At 31.1% G+C, this 27815-nt stretch overlaps 2 protein-coding genes across 5 annotated transcripts; one reads left to right on the forward strand and one right to left on the reverse strand.

Moving 5' to 3' along the window:
- Positions 1 to 1570: 1570 nt before the first annotated feature.
- LOC122522674 (anillin) lies at positions 1571 to 27725 on the reverse strand. Of its 4 annotated transcripts, XM_043643968.1 has the most exons (20): positions 27256 to 27725; positions 26520 to 26646; positions 26209 to 26409; positions 25751 to 25923; positions 25504 to 25680; positions 25045 to 25308; positions 24732 to 24972; positions 24380 to 24663; positions 24198 to 24291; positions 23559 to 23782; positions 23363 to 23482; positions 23001 to 23194; positions 22787 to 22916; positions 22449 to 22695; positions 22192 to 22356; positions 21860 to 22116; positions 21600 to 21770; positions 21093 to 21315; positions 20774 to 21016; positions 1571 to 1656 (listed from the first exon to the last, which is right to left on the reverse strand). In XM_043643968.1, exons 1-20 carry the CDS (start codon positions 27271 to 27273, stop codon positions 1583 to 1585), a joined length of 3627 nt encoding a protein of 1208 aa, XP_043499903.1. In that variant the 5' UTR covers positions 27274 to 27725; the 3' UTR covers positions 1571 to 1582. The 4 variants fall into 4 exon arrangements, with proteins under 4 accessions (XP_043499903.1, XP_043499902.1, XP_043499900.1 ...); XM_043643967.1 differs by having other exon boundaries at positions 24732 to 25239; XM_043643965.1 differs by having other exon boundaries at positions 24732 to 25308.
- On the forward strand, positions 16737 to 19273 carry LOC122522675 (flexible cuticle protein 12-like). Its single transcript, XM_043643969.1, has 3 exons — positions 16737 to 16943; positions 17893 to 18140; positions 18284 to 19273. Exons 1-3 carry the CDS (start codon positions 16752 to 16754, stop codon positions 18342 to 18344), a joined length of 501 nt encoding a protein of 166 aa, XP_043499904.1. The 5' UTR covers positions 16737 to 16751; the 3' UTR covers positions 18345 to 19273.
- Positions 27726 to 27815: the final 90 nt, after the last annotated feature.

The raw sequence follows: 27815 nt of genomic DNA on the forward strand, positions 1-27815 counted from the left end.
GAACCCACGAAGTGGTATCAATCTTTGAGAACCTTGGACATATCGGAACGACCTATCCACGAATAATAAACTACAACGCTTGGATAATCCCACGGATGGATCGATCAAGGAAAACTGGTCTTATGATCCGTCGAACTTTTATGCGGTATTTGTTCTTACGCAATTGGCTATCATCTTCGTGACCTTACAAACGAACGAACCATACTCATATTCATCCTGTTATTATTTATTTTTTGTTTTTTTTATTTTTTTTATTTTTGTTTTGTCATCAAAAAATTGATCGAAGCTAAAAATCCTTTTTTTTTTTTTTTGTCGAGGATAATCGTTAATGTTAATCACATACGCATGATTAAATTAATATGTATTACATTAATTATATATATTATGAAAATCATTTTGTTTTACCTGACATGAATATTAATTTTATCCTCGTTGCATTTTATTATAAAAAATTATTATTATTATTATTGTACTTGAGGGTTTTAGAACGAAGTCATTTTTATTTAACTAACAAGTACTTAATAGAATATTATGAGGACAATTTTATTTCGTTTAACATGAATTTGTATTTTATTATTATCGTATTTTATTAAATAAAATATTATTATTTATATCAATTAACAAAGGTGTACCTATGTATTATAACTAAGGAGTATTATGTTAAGCATAGCATGAGATATGGATTGTTACGTAAAAAGTATTACAAAAAAGTAAAAGATAGACACACAATGCGTGTAGTATATAATATTTATAAAGAAATATCACATTGCACAGTAATATATAATATTTGTAAAGAAATATCACGTTTCTTATTTTATAATTCATTATATTTATACTTATATATATATAGATATAAATTCTGTGCATCTAATATCAATAACAATAAAAATTAACGATAAAAGAATTTTCCTTCGAATTTTTTCTGAAAATAAATAAATGTTTCAAATATTCTATGATAATTTAGTATTCAATATCAATGCAACGACATAATACTAGTATTAAAATAGTAGATAATGACTAATTAACATTTAAATAACATTTGCAGGCGTGCAATGCGTAAGATTGTTCTTTTAAGTAGTACGAACGTAACACGTGTCGTCCTGCAGCAGAGATCGAGTACCTATAATTCTCTTGTTTAAATCAAAATGAAATTTTCTTCTATCGTAAATCATATATTAAAAATGATTTATTATTTAGAAAGTATCGTGTTAACGCTATTACGAATAATAATAAAAGTGCATGGCGCGTAAGTGGAAATAAAAATGAAGATATTGTGTGATATTTGGTGTTAGAAAACAATTTTATTATTATAACTATAATCTATCTCTATTCGTCATAATGAAATCAAGCTTTTGGGAGATGTTCGCCTTGTGGTTGGAAACCATTTTCATCAGCAACATATGAGACGTCGAATCGTTGGTTGGTAACGGGGTCAACCCAACCGAAGGAACCCCTAACAACGAGTGCTTCATCTTCGCTTCCAGCATTTTTCAATTCAGCGGATTCTTGATGGTGTTGACCATTGGAGAGTTCGTAAGCATAGTTGTAACCACCAAGCCCGATATTGTCGGAGGGTGTTTCCTTAACGAGCACAACATCTTGCTGTGGTCGTGGAAGGGCAAGGGCGACGGCCAAAAGGGCGGTGAATGCTATGATCTAATAAAAAAGAAAAAAATTCAATTTTCTGATTTCGTCCAATTGTATGTAATTTTTCATTTATATTTAGAAATGATTGGAGAGATGATGTAAATTCTCTCGCAAAGAATATTAATGAGGGGGGAAAAAAAAAAGGAAAATTATCGAACCAATTGCAAAATCGATTACGTTAGTTCATTTGCAATTGATTGATATTATCGGTACTCGTTATCGAGGTATGCGATATAATTGAGAAAAAATTGTTAAACGCCTTTTACGACGTATTTACGCGTTTTTCGAGATCGTAAATACCGATTCCATGTTGTTCATTAATTTTATCGAGAAAAATGTTTGAATTTCGTTGAAAAACGTTCGTACGAGTTTTAATCGATTAACACTTAGCGAGTTATTTTCGTATTTTATAAGAGAAAAAAGACAAAAAAAAGATAAAAAAATCCCATAGTACACACAAGTCCCACGTATTTGTGTTTGAAAAATAATACACGCACCAGTTTCATCTTGGATGAATATTTGTATTTGTTTTCGTGTGTGTCTCGTAAGACTCGAAGAAATTTAATTCGAGATGAGTTGGTGTACTCTACTGATTCGAAAGAGGAACCCACGGCTGATTATATAGGCGGATTCAGTGTTACGATTAAGCCCCCCCCCTCTATACCCTCACCCCCACCCCACCCTTAGCACCGAAAAAGAAAGATCTCTCGCTGCTGAAATTTTGGTCGAGTGTCGAAATCTTTTTACTGGAACGGCATTGGCCCATCTCGGTGATGGTACGACGACGTGACCATGTGTTGTTTAGGAAGATACACGAACGATACAATACCCGTTACCTGTGTAGTATATACCTGTGTATATTGGACCATGAGAAGACAAAAAGAAAAGAAAAAAGAATAATAAGAAGAAGAAGAAGAAGAATGAAGAATGGTCAGACGAAAGAATGAGAACGTCGAGGTTTAATGTTGAATATAGGTTTTCAAGGAAGAGAGAGACATCGATGTTAGAAACCATAATCTCGTCCTCGGTTCTCCCTGTGCGTCCTTTGTTCAACCTGGTAAGATGATCTACGGTAGATAATCCTTAGACAATGGGATACCAATTATCTACTTGTCGATTAGATTCGTACATAATACCTAAGGATATATACGAGATTTTATGTCGTATGTTCACGAATATGAAAGAAAGTGGAACTAGCTCGACTGTCTTTTTCCAAATACGCTCACACATTGATCGAAAGTTCAAACCTTTTTGACTTTCTCGTGGAGACTTCAATGCTTCCTTCCTACGCCATTTTTTTGTTTGGTTTTATATTAAACATCGATCGTTAGAAAATTGTTCATCTTAAATCTAAAGCTGACTTTTAATCAACCAATTTAAATTTTAATCCGATTTATATACTCTCGATGGGTATTATCACTCGAAATTGTATTTTATTTTACTTTTTGCCCAATTTAATATACGTTAATCTTTTCGTAACGATAAGTTTATTGTCTCTTTACCTGCATTTCACAATTACATTTACGTTTACGTATTCGACTTAACGCTACTAGAAAGCTCAAAGCAATTTAAAATGCACTTTGGAAGATGAGCGCACGTTTAAAAGGTTAGTCAGGTTTTACCGATTCTCGTTGATCTTCATTCATTGATTCTTCTCATCCTCCTCCTCCTCCTTCTCCTCCTTTTCTTCTTTTCTTCTTCATCTCCTTCTTGTTCAAGAAATTGACTTTGGGACTATTCGTTAAGAATTGTGCAATACGGAATCTATTTAACTCCGAATGTTTATAAAAACCGTATTATAAACGTAGAATATGTAAGTAATACTTACTAACTACGTAAGTTTTAACATATCGTGCCAATTAAATTCGAATAAAGAAGGTAACAAGAAAAATCCTTTTTGCGCTATTCCACGGTCTTTCTATTATTGCGAAATTCTAAACATGCGATGAAAGTTCACAAGCCGAAACTATCGCGAATCTGATTGTAGATTTTTAAACTTGTAACCAAGTGGAAATATTTTTTAGCCGCCTTTTTTTTTTTTCTTTAATTATTATCCTCTATCTAAAAATTCTCATATTTCAATGACCTTCTGTGATGAATTATTAATATTTCGTTTAAAAATAAGACATACTTCTCAATGGAAAGATATACAATATTTATTTTTATGTTAACGCGAGTAATAGATTGTAGTATTTATGAAAGAAAAAAAAAAAGGTCGATAAAATATTCGTAGAAAAAAACGAAAGGGAATTTCAATGCCAAATTTTGCATAATTTCGTTGCTCAATTAAAACGAGTTACTAATATCTTCTATGTGCTGTACCTTCTGTTCCGAAATTAATAAGAATTATTATATACAATTTGTATTCATTGAAATTTATTTTATTATCGTTTAAAATAATCCCCATAAGATGCCATAGATTTTTCCATTCCTCAAAATCTGCCGATAATACATTTTGTGTGTGTAGATTGACGAATAATACGTTGTTTTTTTCGAAATAAATTTAATATTTTTTGAAACGTATTCGAGCTGAAACACGTTTCATTTCTATAAAATTCTATTAAAACGACACGATGAAGCATTTTCGTTAGGTATTTTTCATCCGTAGATGTTTCGTTTCGATACTTTCACGAATAAACTTGACTTTTTGATAAAGAATCCTCTGGAATATTATTTTTTTTGCAATTATATCGCAACGTGTTCGATGCGTTTGTTATTTCGTTCGGGAGACAAAATTTAATGCAAATTTTTGTTCTTTCGTTTTATAAAAATTTTCGAGAAATACAAAACGAGTCTTACATATCAAAATTCCTATTACTCCAGGGATAGAAGATAATATATCTATATAAATGAAACAAGCTGTGTGTTGCGTGTGTAACGTAATCACATGATCCATCGTAGTATGATAATATCTAATACAAGTAGAAAGGAAAGGACAGTCTGTCAACTTGTTAGAGATGTTCTTAAGATTGTACTACCATTGTCGTCCTGACAGAGTATACTTCAACACTTTTCAATCCTCCTTATCATAATTAACGATCGAATTTTAATATTATAATAATCTTTCTTCATAACGAAACGTGCAAATTGAAAAGAACATAAATAGCAAACGTGAGACATACGTTTTTCGACATTTCGACGACACTTATGTTATCGGGATAATGAATATCCTCTTTTTAAGTAAAAAAAAAAAAAAGAAAAAGAATCAGCAAGTGGATAAAAACGTACGTAATTATCTAATTTTTCTTTCTTTAATTCGAGTGAAACGTAAGTACATTGGTAAAACGCAAACGACACACGTCGTTATTGGGATCCGTTTAAAAGTATTATTAAACATAAGAGAAAACGAGTTATGCCATTAGACAACGAAGTATAGGAAATTTAAAACACTCTACACTCTATCCTTAACGCTTTCAGATAAGTTAATAACGTTTAACGAGTGAAGAGATTCTATTGAGGGAAAAGTAGAAAGGGGGAGATGGAAGGGGAATTAAACAGAAAAAAAAGGAAAAAAAAAAGGAAAAAAAAAAAGAAAAAAAAATACGATAGTCGATTACGTTAGGATTTGAGACGTTCGTCGTTTAACGTCGAAAGATTGTCGAACGTAATCAATGCTCGATAGAAATAATAAATCGTCTTTTGGTTCTTAGAAATTTACTATAAACGAAACGAAAAATAAATGAAACATAATATAGAGAAAGATTCGTATGTTGTGAAGAAGAAGGTGGGAAAAGATATATGCGTTAATCTTTGAAAAGAAAGTGAATACGCCGCTTACATAAGAAACGTGTCGTATGTTAATGGGTTCTTCTTCTTCTCTATCGAAGAATAATCCAAGAGAGAAGAGAATCTCATCTTTTTGAGATAGGATCGATGTCAATGTTGCTGGCATACATTTTTCGATCATCTCATCTAGCATCTTACTTAAAAAGATTAAGAGAAAGAGATCAAATCTATAAATAATAACGAACTCGAAATATAGTAATTTAATTAAATCAACCCTTCTTTTTTTCGCGTACTTTCGCAAGATCATTTTTTACGAGTATTCGAGATCAGAAACCAACACACTTGCGAAATCGATGATACGGCATTTCGAAAATTCTTACTTTTTTCTCTTCTTTTATCTCCATTAAATCGCATTTGCTTTTTTCTTGTTGTTTTTTATGAAATAAATTGATAATTTGCATTTTGTATGTATCAATGTGTACGCGTTACAACGTGTGTGTGTGTGTGTGCGTGTATGTGCATCACGTAGAAAAATGCAATGCAATGCCGAGGTATGCAATAGTAAATAAGTAAAAAAAAAAAGATACGAATTAAAAATTTGTCCAACCACGATTCCCTTTCCTTATTTCTATACTTTTAATCGAATAATAAATAACATAATATATAACCCGTGGGTGGTTTAAAATGTTAAGAATATCGAATTTATATTATGTTTCATGGGTGACATGGAATAACACGAAGGTCTAAAACGAAGGAACAGAAACGTTCAATCTTGTTCTTCTTCTTCTTCCTTCTTTTTCTTTCCCTTTAACACGTATTCAATCCCTAAGGCTCCGTCCCTCTTCGTTACTATGTCGTAGATATGCGAGTATCGCGAAGAGTTAGATAACCGGTTGGGTTTCGAAGCGGCATCGTGCATCACCTTTGCAGGTCGCGCGGCTTTTCCTTTTTGCGCGGTTTAACGACGAACAGGCGCGACGATATTGTATAATCGATTGTGCACGCTAAGAAACAGAGAAACAGAGAGAGAGAGAGAGAGAGAGAGATTGAGAGAACAAGATAATACTAAAAATCAAATAGTCGATAGCTCGGAGCAGGATATGTTCAGATATAGATGCAACTATTTCTTTGATGATACGTTATGTAAATATCGATTTTTAACTAATCGAACTTGTATTTTCATGTCTGTGCAGTTGATCAATTGTTCAAGTAATTGAAGGTATCAATTTATCGATTTTATTTATTTTATTCATAAGGATAATAATAATTAGCAAATGGGATTAAACAAAAATATTTGTAATTTGACAGAATCGTGACAGCTTGGAGTAGAATATGTGAAAATATAGATGCAACTATTTCTTTGATGATACGTTATGTAAATATCGATTTTTAACTAATCGAACTTGTATTTTCGTGTCTGTGCAGTTGATCAATTGTCCAAGTAATTGAAGATATCAATTTTATTTATTTTATTCATATTCATAAATATAATAATAATTAGCAAATGGGATAAACAAAAATAGTTGTAATTTGACATAATCGTGACAGCTTGAAGTAGAATATGTGAAAATATAGATGCAACTATTTCTTTGATGATAAGTTATGTAAATATCGATTTTATTTATTTTATTCATAAATATAATAATAATTAGCAAATGGGATTAAACAAAAATATTTGTAATTTGACAAAATCGTGGCAGCTTGGTGTAGAATATGTGCAGGTATAGATGCAACTATTTCTTTGATGATAAGTTATGTAAATATCGATTTTTAACTAATCGAACTTGTATTTTCGTGTCTGTGTCAATTGATGAATTATTCGAATAAATAAAGATACTAATTTATCGGTTTCATTTATTTTATTCATACTCATAAAAATAATAACAATTTGCAAATGGGATTAAACAAAAATATTTGTAATTTGACATAATCGTGACAGCTCGGAGCAGGATATGTGCAGATATAGATGCAATTATTTCTTCGATGATACGTTTTATTTTATTTTATTTATTTCTTACTCCACCCGTTTTAGGTTTGGAGGGCTTCCGTTACATTCTTTCTTTTTACAATAACATAAAATAATATTTATTTTAGCTATAAACTTACACTTTCCATTCGCCACCTTATATAAATTATACTACAAACATAACAATTGATAAACAAATTCAAATTTATAACTGACTTTATATATGAAATTATCTTAACACTCTTCTCTCAAGTCTTTTCAATGATACGTTATGTAAATATCGATTTTTAACTAATCGAACTTGTATTTTCGTGTCTGTGCAGTTGAAGAATTGTCCAAGTAATTGAAAATATCAATTTATCGATTTTATTTATTTTATTCATACTCATAAAGATAATAACAAATAGCAAATGGGATTAAACAAAAATATTTTTAATCTGACATAATCGTGACAGTTCGGAGTAGAACATGTGCAGATATAGATGCAACTATTTCTTTGATAATACGTTATGTAAATATCGATTTTTAACTAATCGAACTTGTATTTTCGTGTCTGTGTCAATTGATGAATTATCCGAATAAATAAAGATACTAATTTATCGGTTTCATTTATTTTATTCATACTCATAGAAAAAATATTAATTAACAAATGAGATTAGAAACAACGTGTCTATTAGGGTGAAACAAAAATTCGTGAGTTTCATTATGCAATTTATAATACAATAAATTCACAAACTTTTGGTTCATCTTAATAATATATTTGTAACTTGACATAATCATGGTTTAACAGACGAAAGAAATTATTACGCAATAAAAGTAAGAGATGAATAAAGCTTCCCTCCCACTTCAATTCATGACATTCTCTAGTCAAAAATGTGAGCCACTTATTTAAAAGACGATCCCCAACTTTCTTTCGGTATCTCCTTCAGGTATTCTTCTTCTTCCTCGTACAGAGTGATTCATATAAGTAGTATTATTATTTTCTATCGAACCGAGAGATCAGATATTTTCGTAGAAAGTTTCTTCCTTCCGGTTTTTGGATGGCATACATTCTTTGCGACAACTACTTCAATTCGATTTTTAAACGTGGATGAACGTAAAAAGGTGTGTGTAGGAAGATATACATTTTCCTATATGAGTATCATCGATTTTTTGATTGATGTCGGAACGTTCGAAAGTGGACGCGAGTAGTATTTACTCATCCGGTAAGAAATAAAATGAAAAAGAAGATGAACAAGAAGAAGAAGAGTCACATAGACGACGACTATGAAGATAGGACTCAGTATGTATGTATGTATATGTGTGTGTGTTGTGTGTGTACTTCTTCGGTTGCTTTTCAACGAGGAACTCGCACACTCGAGTTAAGAATTTCGCAAGAATCTTGAGCTGGACCGCACGAGGTCGTCGTCATCGTCGGCTTAAAGGCGCATCTTGCGTAATGTAACCACCAAGCACGATGGCAGGGATCGGCTAAATGCCACCACGTTGCTGTCGGCAGACAGCAACAACAACACACATATGTGTGTCGTGCTCGTTCCTCCTCACTCATACAGACAATTTACAATCTCGCACACAAACTAAATTTACATTGAGAAAATAAGACATGCCGTTAAAGCTCGTTAAAGAGGAAACTTGCAAGAATTACGCATTTATAAGTATACAATAAGTATATTCATGTGTGTGCATGTATACATGTATGTATGTATGTATGTATGATCGGACAGGTGGAAGATACCGAGAAATTTCTTTTAACCATTATCCTATTCCTTTGAATCGACCTTATAATTACTACAAATCGTGTGTTCTAATCGATTATGCCACCAATATCTTAGAAATAATTACTGATTATTAAATGATACTTATGAAATGTAATAACGTAATTTCTTTTTATACGTGTGTAAGTAAGTACGGGCATTCGCGTAAGATTTTTTGTTCCTTTTTTTTTGTATTAAACTAATTTCTGCATCATTTTCGAGCAGCATTTAATTTTTGAAACGATGTTACTCAATTTTCTTTCTACGCTTTTGAGAGATAATTTGTTTTTTCTTCCTTTTTTTTTCCTTTTTTTTCTTTTTTATACTTAAATGCAGGTCGAGTCGAATCGAAAAGGAAGAAGATCTTAGCTTTGAACTTTGTCATATCTTTCTCTTTCTCGTTCAAGAATCTTTCCGTTCTCTCGTCCATAGATAGAACCAGTAATACTGGAGTGTATAGTAATCGGTTAAGAAAACCTCGTCGAAGGATGACTATATACGCGGATAGCCGATTGATTTATTTTCTAGTCAGATCGCAAAATACCGCGGCAATAGAGGATGCATGAGGAATCGTGTGACGGGAGGGGTGGGAAGGGTGAGGCCACCTGAGCCTAAGCATTTACGTATATAACTTAACTTATGTGGTTCGTAATTCACAAGGGCTGTATACTCACTCCTCGAGTAAAATGACTTAAGTGCGATAAGATAATTACACCAGCAGGATGTAACCTTCTATAAGGTTCCTACGCCAATTAGAAGTTCAAAGGTGTTGACGTGGTAATCGTGTATCATTTGATAAAATACCGATTTCATTTAGAAGAATATTTCTTTTCCAATTATAATAATTAATATATTATATATCTAACCTTCGACGATAATAATCATCCTTTTACATATTTATCATTCAAAGAAATATTTTATCACAAAAAAAATATTTTATCACACCTTACTTTTTTTCTTTTTTAATTACTCTCATGCGAGCGTTGTCAGATTCGATTATTATAATCAGAATCATGTTATATCCTAAAATCTATGGTGGGAGAAATACGAAGTAACTTATTTTAACCCAGATTCAATTAATAATCAATTTAAATCGTGTTATTATTTTTAGATCGAATTATTTGTTCTAATATGGAATGCAAAGGATATTATTTACGGAATGTGATCGTGTTACATATGTGTATCTTATTACATAAATAAAAAAATATAACACTAAGATATAGATGCATCATATTACGTAAGACTTGTTTTAATAGAACAAGAGATAGCAAAATAAAACAAAAAGAATTAGCTATAAAAACTTGTCCCAAAGTTTTTCTTCTTTTTTTTATTTTTCAGAAAAGAAAAACTACGAATCTAAGAATTTTTTATTATAACAGCTTATCCTGATAAAAACTGTTCTATTCAGTTAATCAATCAGGTGGATCAAAAAACTCGTTGAATGGAAATGGTGATTTTAAAATGATCGGAAGTCAAGTAGAGGATCCGGGTTCAGCGGTCGGTCGTCATCATTCCTACGAACGACCACACTGTTAGGATAAAAGGACATGCACGATGGTAAGAGATGGTCGTGGACGATGTGCGAGAGGTCAGGGATGTCCTGACGTCGTCGAGAACATTATCGCAAGACTCATTAATCGAGAACTAATTTGACACGCTAACGATCGTTAGACGTATCCACGTCATTCGAAATTTCATTTTTGTTGTTTTTCACATAATCGAAGAAAATAATAATTCTTTACTTGTATATTATATATCATTGAATGTAAGATATTGTGGACAGTTCTTGGTCAAGATCAAGGACCTAAATTTTATATTATAAAAATAGTAATTATCATAGAAAATATTGTTACTTTGTTAATTTTGTTAAAAAAAAAAAAAAAAAAAATAATAAATAATAATAATAATATATAATTATATAAATAATAATAAATAATAATAATAATATTAATATATATATATATATATAAATATAATATATAAATAATATATTAATATTATTATTATTATTAAAATATAATAATAATATATTATTATTATTATATTATTATTACTTATTATAATATTATTTTAATATTATAATTAATTATAATAATAAATTACAATATTATATTACAGACATTTCATATATACCTATTTTTGATTAATTTATTATTTAAAAAACAACATATATATCTTAATATAGAACGAGATGTTAATCAATTTGATAGTGAACAAAAATATTTTCTTTCACTTAGAAACGAATAATGTACATTTTACAAATTACGGGATACGTTTAGTATTAAAATAAATTTAATTTAATGTTAAGTATTAATTAATATAATGTTAAATAAGCATTAATTTAATTTAATGCTTTTTGAATAAAACGTAATGGATCGTAAATATTTCTTTTCTCTTGGTATGTATTTGAAATTCGTAGATATTTTAGAAATATTTGATCACACACGTGATAGTAAATAGGTTTAGTGTTAAATGAGAATAACTGTCAATTATGACAAAGTTGGAAGTAAATCAAAGACGGAAAATAGAAGAGATTCGTCGTCTTCCTGAATATCGAAGAAGAATGGTTCGAGGAAATAAGATTTTGCCCGAGTGCGGCATTTCAATTCGAGAGTGCAGCCCTCTTGACCGCTCGTGACTCTTGTCGAGTCGTTATTACGACATACTGTCTCTTCTTCTCGTTACCTTTTCTCTTTCTATCTTTCTATATATATCTCTCTTTCTCTTTCTCTCTTTTATGTAGACGGAATACACCGACGACCTTTGTAACAAAACCGTACGACTCGAAGAAAGAAATACCTAAACACGTTTCGAATTTATTTTGATTTTTATTTTATCGATAAAACTCTTCCTATTTCACGTATCTCGTGAATTAATTTCAACTTAAGTACTTTCATGTTAATGAAACGTTTTTATGTTCGTATATTTTCGTCATCGTTTTAAATAATACTGCATAACACCTTTTTCTTTTTGTATCTTCCTGTAAACATAGATATGGGAAATAAGTGCGCGAAAAATGATTACAATGATGCAATTCCTGTAATAATACGAAGAGAAATGCATTAATTCAAATGTCGTTAAAGAATTTAAGTTGATTGGAAATTTGCGAGGAGTGCATTATGCAATAACAAACAAAAGAGAAAGGGTTAATATTTATTATCGAACATTTGCGAAGATTATTGACGTGTCTCCGGGCATATTTTTTTCTTCTCTCATCTTCGGTATATAAAATGCACTTTTTATTCATTCGATACGATGACTGTGTCCCCACGATGGAATCTCATCCCTCTTTTTATATCAGTTTTAAACAGTAAAAATGATTATAATAAACGTGATTGCAATTTATGAGACTCCTACTATTCTTCCCTAATCCAAATAAAATATTATCCTAGTTACTTTTAATATTATACAAGTACAATATATTATTATAAGTACATTATAAATATATTATTGTAAGTACTTTTTTTTTATTATTGTAATTATTATAATTATAATAATAAAATATTATTATTATATATAATATTATTATAATTATATTTTTTTATTTTTTTATTATTAAATTATTGTATAATTTTATTTATTATATTTTTCTTTTTCTTTTTATTATTTATTTATTATTTTTATATTTCTATTATATTCATATATTTTATTTTATTTTATTATTTATTTAATATTGTGTTTAATATTGTAACAAAAAGTACAGACCACCTTATTTGCAGAAATAACTAAAAAAAATAAAAACAGATTAGAAATTTTTAAACATGTTAATCATTTCATTATCAAGTGACACCTTTACAGTACATCCCTTAAATACTTCAATCATTATAAAATCAAAACTGTTCACTACTCATCTATGCCGATTTTCTGTTAACTATGACGTCATGTATAAATAGGTGGAATACACCTATTAGTTAAAAAAAAAAAAAGAAATAAAATCTCGAAGGTCTAACGGATAGTTTACAGTGTAAGTAAATGTCAAGAAAAGACGGAAAGAAAGAGAACGAAACGGTAAAGGGTGGAATAAGCTAAAGAACAAGAAGAAGAAGAAGAAGATGAAGATGAAGTAGAAAAAAAAATAAAGTTAGTCGGTATTATATTTCATCAAAGTTCCCTTTACGGCGTTGAAAATGCAAGTAGAGATTATCATGAGACGTGAAGGTAATTGCACATCTGGCATATCGAACATATTGCCGGCGTACGTAGCTCGTTACATTTGCTAACCCGTGTAATACCAGAAGATGAATTGACGATAGAAAGAGAGAGAGAGAGAGAAGGGGTGGGTGGATGAGAGGTGGGAGGGAGGGAGGGGTATGAGGGGTTGAGACATTGTAGTTGACATTTACTCACTTTCGCGCTTATCGTGTGCCACCATAATTCCCCCATAAAGCGAGTACAACGAATCGTTTCAAAAAAAAGAAAAAAAAAAGAAAAAAAAATAATAAAAACTTCTTTATATTAATGCATAATATTATTGTATCATCTAAAGATTACGAAAACGAGAGAGGATGCTGAACGTTTGCCAGGTGTTACATAGGAATAACGAATAATTAATACAAATTAAATAAACGACGAATTTCTTTTGTCCGTTTAAAGTTTACGACGGAGTGCTTTTATTTGTAAGAAAAAATAAATTTGATCGATCGATCAATAGATCAAACAGCTCGGTTGCATTTTGATGTCTTCATTATAATAGAGTTTTTATCTTACGTGGATTACGTTTCAATTTTAATGGAGAATATTGTAAAAAATATTGATGAAAGATAATACACACACCTGATGATTCGAATGAATATGAAAATAACGAATTCTATGAGCAAAATTGATTACTTTATCATGGTGCAGGATTTATCAAACTTTAGATTGCTAGATTTCGAAATAGATTTTGTTACATAAATTTTACGATGTACTACGATACTTCATAATCCTCTCATTCGAGTTACCTGCAGCATGCAAACACATATCTTCGTTTATGCGAAGATAAAAGAAAAAGAAAAAGAAAAAAAAAACAAACGTAGATGGTGAAGTTTTCGTTTTCTAATTATCGTCGACGACTTTACCGGCATAAGAACTTTGCTACCAGACTACATAACCGATGTATACACAATAAATCATCATCCATTCTCCACGACTGCAATAAAAATGTGAATTCGTTAGACGTATGAGTGTGCACATTACGATGACCGTGCTTTTATAATCGATTAAGTGTTTCTTTTTTATTTTGTTTTTTTTTTTGTTTTTTCTTTTCAATCAACACAAAAATAATTACTATTGAAAATAGATACTTTTTATTTCGAATAAAAATAAAATGATTTAAAAGAGATATCGTAAGAGAAGGAAAATAATTAAATCGATCTAAAGGTTGCACAAAGGGAAACGACAACAACAAAAAACTAATAATAATGTGTCCTCGAAGAAACGGGAAGAGATTTTTTGGTTCGAAGGTAAACGGAAAAAGAAAGGAATGGAATTTTGACGAAAAAAAAGAAAAAAAAGCACAAAAAAAAATTTGATGCGATCCTGCAACATCATCGGCGAATCTTATTTCGATTCTTGCGCAATCGAGATAAGTTTTTTCGACAAGTATATTTCTCTTCGTTTACGATCCGCAAGCAGGACCGTCAACCGTTCTTCATCGTGCACGCTTTCACGTTTATGTTTGCTTATTGGCTCGTTTGACTAGCCGAGGAAAAGGAAAAAAAGATTCTCTTAGCGAAGAAAAAGATAGAAAATAAGAGGGAGAGAACTCATAAGTCTAACTAATTATTCCAAATTAATGGGTTCGAAGTTTAATAAGATATATTTATGTCTATCCTAGATAAAACTGTTATTAATTTTATCATCACTTTCGTAAGTACGTATTACCGTGTCTAGGAAGTGGAAAACGTGATAACATCTCATTGTTAGCTCCAGATAATTTATTTGCTACATTTCAAAGTTGAGAATCGTAAATATTTACGTCTCATAGAGTTTAAAAATATTTTTGATTCAATTTATACACACTTATAATAAGATTTATATTTATTTAAAAATATATTTGAGATATACCTAAAAGAGTAAACAAAAAAAACTTGTCGATCAAAGACAAACTTTTCCTTAAAAAGAAATCTTTCTCAAATCAACGAGTATAATAATTTGTGGCCAATTCCATAAAACAAAAAAAAGTATAAAAAAATCGATATAGTTGCATAGATTGTCATATCATTTATTGTTCCTACAAAATGATGTTACTTAATGCTAAGTTTAATCATTGATAGAATTAGGGATCAATTAAGTGCAGCGTGGTATGTTTATAAGTATCGTTAATCATTTATGACACTTACGAATGATTCATTTTTTATTGGAGAGATCATATAGAGAGAAATAAAATAAGTGGACCATCCTACGATAGGTCGTTTAAATATGGGGAAGGAGAGATAGTCGAAGCTGAGAAACACGGTAGCCGGAGGCGTCCTCGTCAACGGCAGCAGCAGCGCATCTTCGGAAATGGCAAGGTCACCGGTAGTTACGTCATTAACTTTCCTCAACATCTACGTACGTACTTACTACGTCGAGAGAGAAAACTAAATGTCACAATGACCAAGGACGTTCGAGAACGTAAATTGGTGTGTGCGAGTATTATTACCGCTTTCGATCAACTAAATTCGAAACCCAGGGGGAGAGGGTTGCAATCGGCAAATCTTGCAAATCCATGCGGAATCCTGCTGGTTGTTTTTATATTCGACCAATGTCCGGAATCTTTCATCTATTTTTTTTTTTTATTTTTTTTTATTTTCTGATCAATTAATAATACAAATCAAACGTATCATTGGCAGCCAGTAATAACACAGTTGCATCATAGTTCTCTTCGATAGCTTTGCTCGTAACCACTACCTCCTGAGGTTGCTCGTTATCTCGACATTTCATCTATATGGAGTACGTTCAAAGGATCTTTTTTTTTTAAGGACGAACAAGTGCAACTGGCATTTACCCCCCTAATGCAACTGACATTCGTTTATCACGAATTTCTTTTCTCTTATTCGATTGAAAAGTTGAAGGACTTTTTTATAAACCTCCTGACGTTCCTTCACTTCCTTACTCTGTAATTCTTAAATACGTTATCGGAGAGAGAAATAACCAATTATATTACTTTTACATATATATTTTATTTAATGAGAATAATGGGAAAAGAAAAATAATAATACCAAGCATATGTTAACTCGTTACGCATGAATACGTATGATAGACAAATATTAGATAACACAAATGTTTATTAAATATTCACGATAGAAGAAAAAGGAATTTTCAAATTACACACTTTTCTCGCGATAAACTCTTCCGCGATTGAACATTCCAATCGAGGTCACCGTTGTTGTGTTTCTTTTTTTTTTCTTTTTTTGTTTATCGTTACGACAATAATAATCGATGCGATCTTTTATAAAAAAAAAAAGCAATGACGATAAAAATTTATCATAAATTAGAAAATATAAAAAGGGGGATTTAAGGAAGAAACGCGGATTAAATTTAAAGGAAGAAGATAAAGCAAACGGTGTTTGTAACATCGACGAACGAACGCGCGGCATTGCATAGAACTTACGATGCATCGTGTGGTGCATCGCGGATGCATCCTAGGCACACAAACGAGCAAGCAAGAAGCGCACGAGGGGGAGTAGCATGATCAAATGAATCTCGAAGACTATTCGATGAGTGGGGGGATGCATCTATTGGGATTTTCCGACTATATAAAGGCAGATGTACTGCACATCCCTGGTATATCACGTATTGGTTCGCCGTTAAAGGACGAAAGGGTGCAAGGAAAACACATTCGCTTACGAACACGTACTTTTAAAACAAATCCTATCATCATGAAGTCGGTGCGTGCCATTATTACGAATCCAAAAATTATTTTTTCTAGACACACAGACGAGACTAGATATAATATATACAAAATTACAAATTGATTGAGATAAAAATAAAATTTAAGAAAACAAAAAGGAAAAAGAACGCGGATATGTTTGCATTAAAAAAAAGAAAAAAAAAGAAAGAAAGAAAGAAAAAAAAAATCATTATATAATATATTCCATTAAAGAAGTTAAAAGATTTAAGGATCGTGTGTCTAAAAAAAAAATAGAAAAAGAAAAAAAAAATTAGTCGTGGGAACGAAAGCCGCAGGGCAGGCGACTACAACGCACCAACAAACACAAGACCTGGACGATTTTCGATTTCGGTCCTCCGAACCGGCATCTAAATTTATTATTATTATCACTATTATTCTTTTTTTTCTTCTACCTTGTTATTTTTTTTTTTTACGCAACAGTGAAAGTGAAGAGAGGATCTGTGACGTTCGTTCTGTGCGTGCGGGCGGTCGGACACGAGGCTCTTCTCCCGTGTAATCCCAGACATTCGAAAGAGGACAGAGAGATGAAGTTTTTTTTTTCTTAATAGCCTCTTATCAAATTCTCTCGGTGAAAATCATCATCATCGATCGATCGATCGATCGATCATTCTGATCTCTGACCTCTGACCGACAACGTCTGACCAAGAACTTTTTCGCGGGAATTTTGTTTTTCTTTTCATCGGATAATATTCTTTTCTTCTTTCTTTTTTCTTTCGTTTTTTCCTTGGGACTAAAATAAGTGAATTCGATTGAGCATAGTTTTTTGTTATTTTTATAATACCTTCTTAATATAAGATTAACATAAAATTCTTCCTTTTCTTTTTTTTCTCCGTTCGATTGACTTTGGGCATTTTTAATTAATGAAATTCTTTTAAACAAGAAAAAAAGAAAAAACTCTCTCTGATAATTCGTCTTTTAATATGCAGGTCTTTGTTTTGGCGGCTCTCTTAGTCGTAACTTTCGGCAAACCGCAAGGTAATCCCAATGACATCACGATCGTAAAGCAGGAGGAAGTTAACAATATCGGGGTAGGTGGATACCACTTCAGTTACGAACAAAGCGACGGACAGAAAAGAGACGAAACTGCCGAACTCAAAAACGAGGGTACCGACGATGAAGAATTAGCCGTCACGGGTAGCTTTTCATTCATCTCTCCGGATGGTCATACGTACAGGTAAAATAAATTTGATTATATATATTCGATTAGAAAATTAATTTAAATACTCAGAAGAAAAAATACCTACCTATCCCCCTCCTACTTTTCCCCCCAACTCACTAAAATTGCAGTAAAAATAAAATGTGGTTTTAATTTTGAAGGGTTGATTACACTGCCGACAAGGACGGTTTCCATCCTAACATTCAGCTCGTATCGAAATAAATTCAAGAGGACGACTACTACTCGGGAAGCCGAAGGAATCTTACGCTAACAACAACACGTCACTTAGGATTTTCCGACAAACTTCGCATACATAAAAGCGCATCATAAACAATAATTCCGTCCTTCAATGTACGTCCCATTTACATGTACCCGCTGCGGATGAGACGCTCGGTTCTAAACTCGAAGAGTGTTAAGTTTTTCTTCTTACGAAGGTTTCGGTCGCTGTTAATTTCGATCACACAAATTTTCTCTCTTCCTTTTTCTTCTTCTTCTCATTACTTTCCTTCTTCTTCTTCTTCTTCTTCTAACTTCTTTTTTTAAGGATTAAATTTTCACTCGCAGAAGATTATTATCAACGATCGAAACCTCGACGATTTCTATTTTTTCTTTTTTTTTTTTTCACCTCCTATAACGTAGAAAATTGTACGAACGCGACAAAAAAGAAAAAAAGAAAGAATAATGAATGATAGACAAATTCTGGTAATATTTCTCGATGGGATTTTAAATTTAAGAAGATAACTTTCCTCGAGTAACATTCGAGTTATTTCGTGTGAAGCATGGTAATACATGCAAATTTCTTCTCTTACAAGATCTTACACGTTCACGTGCTTCCCGCGAAAAACGTGTCCGTTCCGCAGATATGATACATGATGTAATACTTATAAACTGCCAGCAAAACATACATGCACACACACAGCAGCAGAAACAGACACACATTTTGAACGAGAGAGACATCACCAACGAAGAGTTTGTTCTAAGCAACAAAACCCAGCGCGAGACGACGACGGCGTAGTGTTTATTTCAACGTCGCAGATTAAATTACGTTAACTAGACACACCTTTCTTCTTTTTTCTTTTTTTTTTATACACACCTACAACCTACTTGTTGTATCTATAATAAACAATGCAGTAAATGCATATAAACTTGTATATGTGTTATTTAGTTTTATTTGTATATATTTATATATATTTCTATATATTGCAGTATCTCCTTCCTAAATTTCTTAAAAATAAGATCATAATCATTTATATCACTTATATTAACCCTTTCGTTACACAATTTGTATGTAAAAGCAAATTTTTGAAGGAACGATATTTGTGCCAAAGTAGTTGTAACGAAAGGGTTAAGAGACCATTTATTTTTATTTTTATTGCTAATATTAGTATACAAAAAAAATCGTTTAAAGCGATATTTAATTAGTCTTATTAAAAAACGAGTACTAACTTCTTAATCGTGGATATAAAATACTACGCTTATGTCTAACATTTAAAAAAATCTGTGTACACTTATAAAGGCGTAGGTACTAAAATTTGTGAGATTACGTAAAAATATAAAATATGTCAATATTTATGAAAACATGTAATTAAATTCATATCTATTCACATATATATGAAATATATAAATACATATATGTGTATAGATATATGTACATATATATTATATATAATATTATATATAATATATTATACATATACATATATATATATATATATATATATATATAATATTATATATATAATACATATATATTTATATATATAAATAGCAATTACTATATATTAATCCATCTTAATTCGGTTATTTACAAATACGTTAGTAAAATAATTAATATAAAATTAAAATGTTACGTTTTTGCTCGAACATTATAAGAAAGAAGAACATAATAGCGTAATTTTTAAATACGCTTAAGAGTTGATAAAAAAATATAACGATAGGTGCCTATAGCGTACATCTATAATGTTACATTTAATTGATACAAATGAAGTCGAAAACGTAACTTGCATAAAATAAAATAAAAATCAAATTAAAGAACGTAACGAAGTAACTTTTAATGCAAAGAAAAATGTTGTTTCATTCGTGTAATATATATATTCATACAATATTCATTTACGAGAAGGCAAGAATATACTATTTAAAAAATTATATTATTTTTTTGTTATAAAAAATATATATTACTTTTTTAATGTAATTCTCTCTTTTAAATATCATATAAATTATATATTGTATGATTTTACCAACGATTTTCCTATACAGTTAGAACTCGTTATGATTTTTATTTATATTTTATGCATAAAGATTATTTTCGGATAATAAATGAAAATTACATTGTAAAGCTTAAAGACACCAGCTAAATAATTAACGCACGTTAAACCATATTTAAATAATATATTATTTTGCGGTTTAAATTTTATATATATCGATGTCTTATTAAATGTGATCTATAAGAGAAATATTAATTTTATACTTTTAATATTAAAATTGTTAAAAATAATTGCTATTTTGTAACAAAATATAATAGAATTTAACTATTTATTGCATTATTTTAAAATGCATATGCACATTAAATAAGACTAATTATATTTAACTAGAAATTGTGATTAAATATCTTGCAATGTAACATGTTCATTATTTTATACAGTATTACATACCAGAGCTATTCCCCCAGACCTGTAGTATATGTAATACTTTATTAAGTTTTGAACACCATTCCAACCTATCTTCTTTTGTGTCAGCCGAGTAAAGATGTCTAATTGTTGTTTCAGATCCATTCGTAACCATGATAAGACTATCGGTATCCCCAGGTTGTGCTACTCTTTTTGATTCAAGTAAAACCGTATTGGCACGCATACAAATGTTAAAAGGTGCTAAATCTACTATTTTTGTAGAAACACCTAAGATAACGAATAAACGAAATTACTTTCCAAACAATCCAATAGATAATTATAATGTTTAAGAAATAATAATTACCACGCAAATCAAGACTTCCTAAAGGAGTCTTTTTACCCTCGTGATGAGGATATTTGTAATAGGATAATGTAGTTCCTTTGAGTACCATCCATCTTCTTTGCCAGCTGCCGAAACCAGAGACATATTCAAATATTGTAAAAAAATTACGATATTCCACCGTTATCGACGGTTCACAAGACATGTGCATCTGCAACCTGCCCTCCAATGGAGATTTCTGTGGGACCTGTATTACATTTAAAGTACAGTAAGAACTCAATGAATCGGTTCACGTTTATTCAACGTTTTGATTAACTAAAGTCTTGGTTATTCGTTGCCTTTTGTTTGTTAAAAAATGTTTGAACAATAGGCACTCAATTTATCCGCGTTGTTTATCCCTCCCCCCCATTACGCTGGTTAATCAAGGTCCTATTATATTTTTAATCTAACTTTATTATTAAATACACAGTGTCTAAAATGAAACGCATTTTCCTATTCCTAAGAATATAAATTTCAGATTTTTTGTCATACCTTATTTAAAGTGAACTGTTGACGATTTACTTCTTTAAGACTGAAAACAATATAACCATGTAGTTGAAAAGCAGAAAATTGAATTGAAGAAGGTCCTGCAGGGCTTTGAACATTTGGCATCACTAAACGATTATCAGATTTCGAACATTTTTTCGGCGTTTTAGGTAAAAGCTATAAAATGAAAAAATTTCTCGTCGCATAAAATTGCAAACTTAAAACTTCGACGTTAAAAAGATCAAAGAAATATAATATAATTTTACCTTCTTATCTTTGCTGCTATTTCCACTAGGTCCACTACCATTATTATAAATATGATATTTAACTTCATGGGGAAGCATTTCGGCTTGTGTTCGTAGGGAATAAATTTCAACGGTTACTTTAAAATCGCTGTACAAATTTTGCAATTTTAACGTCGAAGGAAAACGTAGACAAGAATCGCCGGACTCGGCAACAACCACGGGTGTTGCTAATACTTCATCCAAATGCAGTATTAAACAAACGAAATGAAGACGAGTAGCTAGAAAATTTGTATGTTTATTAAATTTATTGCTCAGAAAAATATACTCAAAGTGAAACAGTTATTAATACTCACTTGGAGCAATACTTCTTAAAAATTCGCGTCTCAATGGCAATGTAATTGCTGATATCGTAAGTGATCCAGTATCATCTATTTCCGGAGAACCTGGTGCAGAAGGTCTCAATGTACCCTGGACTTTTAATCTTTGAATCTCGTTTATAGCAGCTTGTCTTCTGTGAGCTTTTTTAAAAATCATATTTAGATTACGAAGGGAATTAAAATAATACAAATTTCAATTTAAATAATAATATAGTAAAATAATGTGAAATTACTGGCAACGAGTAGAAGTTTTTCTACTTCGACTTGTTCCTGCGATTGATTAAATTCAATTGTAGAACTGCATAAATTTAAAGCCTGACTAGCTTGACCAATGATCGTTTGCTGCTTGCTAACTTCATCCAATAAATGTTTCACTTTTTCTTTTACTAAAATTGTTTCGTCCTTCGAAGGTTCCGTAGAATCGGAAGAAGATTCCCCAATTTTGGATATCGAAAGAGGGGTACCTTTCGGCGTTCGTAACTATTATTTTTAATAAAATACATACGAATTAATAAAAGAAATTAATTTATGTATAAATGAATGACTTAAACTTGAAGTATTCTTTACTCACTTCTGATTGTTCACGCCTGTAGCAGCTGACAGTGCGTAACAAGGGAGTTTGTCGATCACCTTCTACAATATATGGTTGATTCCTATCTTCTGGAGTCATTGGTCTAACGACAGGAGAACGATATAACGGTCTAGAAAGATTAAGATTAATTTAATTTAACACGTAAATTAATTTAAACGCAAATAATGAACGTTTATTGCAAAGAAAATATTACCCCCGTTTATATGTGAAACTACTAGAAGCAACTTCCGGACTTTTTTCACCTCTATTTACTTTTGGAGGTGTTGGTCCATAGTTTTTAGCATCTCTATCTTGCGCCGCAAGACATTCGTCCAAATATTCATCCATTTCATCCAATACAGATATATCAGATGTTGTACTATCTGGATCAGGTTCAATCGATCTCTTCTAGAAATACGAAAACGCATTGATCAATCATAAAAATTTCTATCATACTTTTAAGAAATAAAAAAATTCCATTTTATTAACCCTTTCGTTGCTAACGACCCATATAAGGGTCGTCCATGAAAATATGTGTATGTACGAAAGTGTTAAATTAATTAATATTAATAGTACCTTTCTGTTCATTATTATTTTTTGATCAACTTCATGTAAAATACTTTTTCCCAAGCTAGTATTTACATCTTGAGTTTCATCTTCGATTTCATCTTCGGTATCTAACTGGGTTTCGTTGTCCTAACAAAGTTTTATGGTATTAATATACTTTTAATTTTTAATTTAAATTAATTTTTTTTGCATTATAGTATCATACTTCAACGTAATATTCAGCTTCCGTAAATGATTCGCTCTCAGTAGTGTTTTCTTCTAAGGTAGCAGTTACTGGTTCTGTGCTATTAACGGTATACTCTGTCTCCGTTTCTGTGCTGATTTCAATATCTGAAAGCGAAGGATATAGTTTTCCAGGTTTCGGAGGAGATACACGTATGCGTTTAACATCCGGTAAAGCCACAGTTTTTAGTACTTTTGGCAAATTTCCTGTAATTTAATATACATCATGTATTCATTAACTGGAACAATTAACTGTATTAAAAAAAAATGATTGAAAATTAACACTTTGCCGTCCGGCGACACCACAGTGGTGACGTGCGCAAACTGGTGGCCAACGGCCGGCGACACCACAGTGGTTTTGTGAACACAGTATCGCTCGGGATCGGAGACAACACTTAAGTGTCTTTAGCTTTCTGCTGGTGTTCGAAACGATCGCATTTTATTTTCATATTTAAAAAAATTCATGAGAAAACGTCGAAATTTCGACCATCATATCGGGCTATTACTTCCAAGAACGACCGATCGTAAGCGAAGTAATCCGAAGTATAAGCGCTGCCGGCGCCAAGCGAAGAAATTTTTTCGAAACGCCCGGACGTCAAAGTGTTAATAATTACTCATTTACCTTGTCGTTTAACTGGTGAAGATTTTTCCTGCTCTAAATGATGTTTTTGGTTCAAATTTGATGACTGTGGAAGAGGTGGTGGTGGTGGAGGTGGCTGTGAAATAACATTATCCTATTATATTTAACAATTTATCTATATTTATGTAAATCTTAAGGTAATGTAAAAGATAAAAATATATTACGAGTGCTGGTGTAGGTTTAACAGGACAGATTGGAGAATTCTTTGGTGAATTAGATTTTCCTTCGCTACTTTCGCTCGTTCTGATACAAGAACCAGCAGCTGCTTGTGCTATTTCTTTATTGGTATTGAAACGTGAACGTAGCATATCTAATTCTCTTTGTCTTTCAATTTGAGCAGAACGCAATATATTGTTTTCCAATTCTTGTGTGTGACCATGTTCAAATATTGCACGCTGAGTTACGACTCTGTTCGAATTTTCTGCTTTACGATTATTTGCTGATGGATCTATCGTAGATAAAAAAATATAATCAGTGGTATTTTATCTAAAATATTAAATAATATTTATAACATACCTGCGCCATGTCCATGTGGCGAATTAGATGTCTCTTTTTCGTGTAATTTACTGGGTGGTATAGACATAGTAAGTGGTGCTTTTGGAATTAACGGAGCTTCATCTTTGTTCTTCTCGAAAAGAGCTTTTCTTTCAGAAAGGCTCATCTGTGCTGGATCTTTTGCTTTAGTATCATTATTTCGTGATTCAAACATGGAAGCTTTACTCAATACAGAACCAGGTGATGAACCAGGTATTGGACTCTTAGGTGAACCATTAAAACCAAGTCTAGATGTTATTCTAGAATTGTTTGTATTTGCATTTGTAGTTCTTACTGTCTTTTCTGGTGTATTTGAATTTGCATTCTCCTTAGTTGTCCTATTTGCACTTTTATGCGCATTGTCATCATTCGTCACCTTGCCTTCTAATACAACGTTCAGTTTCGAGCTTGATATATTTTTCTCTTCTTGTCTTTGCACGGTATTTTTGTCTTTTTTGGGTGAAGAACTTGACGGACCTCCTCCAGATTCCTGAGAACAACTCTTAAAGTCATACACTAGACGACAATTGCTTTTTGTACGACTAAAGCCTTGAGCCTCCTGTAAATATCCATCTAATGAATCTAATATCTTTTTTATTGCATTTATAATTATGTTCTGTATTTGTAATAAAAAATAATGCATTTATACATTTCACAGAAAAACCTTCTAAAGCTTTAGTCTTTTTTATCTGCATGATCATTACTATTTTTTAAGTTTGTATTTTTTAATACAATTTACTAATACAATACTTACTAAGCTCTGTAAAACAGATTTGTCCCATTTCAATTGCTTGGTCGAACTTCCTTCAGAATTACTACCACTATTCAATTTACTGCATCCACTTGTGCTTGGCTGTGGTTCTGTCGTGTTCTTCACTTTATCATTAAATTTAGCTTGTATTTGTTCTGCCTTATTGGACGATGTTTTTGTCTTAAACAAATATAGATCTTTATTAAATAAATGTTTATATAATAAACATTAATAAATTGGTAATATTTACAATAACTGGATGTGACAGATCATCTTCCCAATTATTAATGGTCGAAGCAAGAGCTGCTAATCTGTCGAGCCTGGCACCTTTTTTTACCGATTTAAATTCTGTTTGATTATCCTCTTCAGCATAAAATTTTTCTTCTGTCTTATGAATTGGTGAACTTAATTCACAAGTGTCTTCTAAATATAAAAAATAAATGCTTAGTAAAATAATTTCGTAATAAAAAAAAAAACTAAAAATTAACTAAATAAAAAATGTGTGATAATATAATGTAAAAGGATTTCATTGATTAAATTATTTGATAATATTGTAGGAAGTTTCTCGTGCTATAGAAAGCAAATCAAATGAAAAGAGTTATATTGTGTGCATTTACCACAGATACCATATATACAAACACAATGAGATAGTATCAGAAACCAGTTTTAAAGGAACTATGTGGGTGTTGTTCATACATTCAAGCTTACCGGAATATAGCTTGCCCAGTCTTTGTAGCTTAAACTTGACATTGCTTATGCCTAGTTCACCATTCTCTTTATCAGTTTGTTTCGCTTCTTCTTCTTCTTCGACTCTTTCTTTCTGAGGACTACACTTCCTCGCTGATTTTTTAGGAGATTCTTCGCTCATTGATTTTATTGGGGATTTTGTAGGACTTTTGTTCTTGTTTACTATTAAATTAATATTAAATATTGAGCATTAAAAATTACTGAATTCTAATGCATTCAAATAAAACAATAATTAAGTTAGATCAATTTAATCATCGTAATAAATAAAATACCTGTTGCTTGTGCTATAATCGCATTGGCATCTTTTAAAGGACTTCGTCGTCTTCTAACATCGTGGCCAGCATTGGACAATTGCATATTCAATTTTTCTCCTCTTACTTTAGCACGCTCTAACATTCTCTACAAATAATTAAAAGAAAATATTAATGAAAGTGAGAGCAAAAGATATTTACACAAAAATTTATTAAATTTATTATATATTTATTTATTTCGAATGTAAAGTGTGAGGTTTTTGAATTGCACGATTATAATTTAAACAATATTTTTGAGAAAACAATTTAGCATATAAATCGAGAATTAGTTTTATGTAAATAATTAAATATAAGATAATACACAAGAATTCTACAAAACTTTCTATTTTCAAAATGCTAGTAAAAGATTCTAATGCACTGCAAGAATTAGCATTAAAAAAAAAATTAATAAAAATGTTAACAATACAAACTGGGAGAGGAAATAGAAAGTTCCAAGGTTAATGCTTTGTAAATTTACACGGTTAGTATTCATTCTACAAAAATTTCTATTTTCAAAATGCTAGTACAAGATTCTAAAGCACTGCAAGAATTAGCATTAAAAAAACATTCATAAAAATGTTAACAATACACATTAGGACAGGAAATAGAAAGTTCCAAGATTAATGCTTTGTAAATTTACACGTATTACTACTCATTGTTGTATTCTCATTGAATACTACACAGTAGGGACACTTTATATTCTATTAAAAATTTTTACCTGAATCCATGGGTCCATTGTTCTTGATTTTCTCTTAGTCCTTTTTACGGATCAATGATCACGAGTTATTTCCAAACTAGAGGGAAACGCAGTACTAGTACTTGGAATAACCTATTCCTTAAATCTATTTGCTTCTGATATTTTACCAGAAAAAGTTAATAAATGTTTAATAAACACATTTATAGACGTAATACTTTACAAATCGTTATTTCTGACCGTTGCATTTAAACGCAACCGCCATGCTGTAATACGACGCTCGTCAAAAACTATTAAAAAAATTGTCAACACAAGAATTAAACGATATTATTTATTTCACAATTACGTCGATTGTAAAAAATAAAAGATTATTCTTGACAACTCGAATATACGTAAAATTAACGGTTAAAAGAAAAACACGCTAAACGATTAAATTGACGAAAATATTTAAATATCTGAACTAGCGTCTCGAGCACATCTTAAACGTTCAATCGCATTTAAGGAACTGCGATGCCCTAACTGATTTGTTCAACCAATGTAGAGTGGCGCTGCCACTCTCCCCAGCATTTAAAATTTGCTCTTCT

The sequence above is a fragment of the Polistes fuscatus genome, unplaced genomic scaffold (assembly GCF_010416935.1).
Source record: "Polistes fuscatus isolate 324 unplaced genomic scaffold, CU_Pfus_HIC Scaffold5, whole genome shotgun sequence".
Lineage (NCBI taxonomy): Eukaryota > Metazoa > Arthropoda > Insecta > Hymenoptera > Vespidae > Polistes > Polistes fuscatus.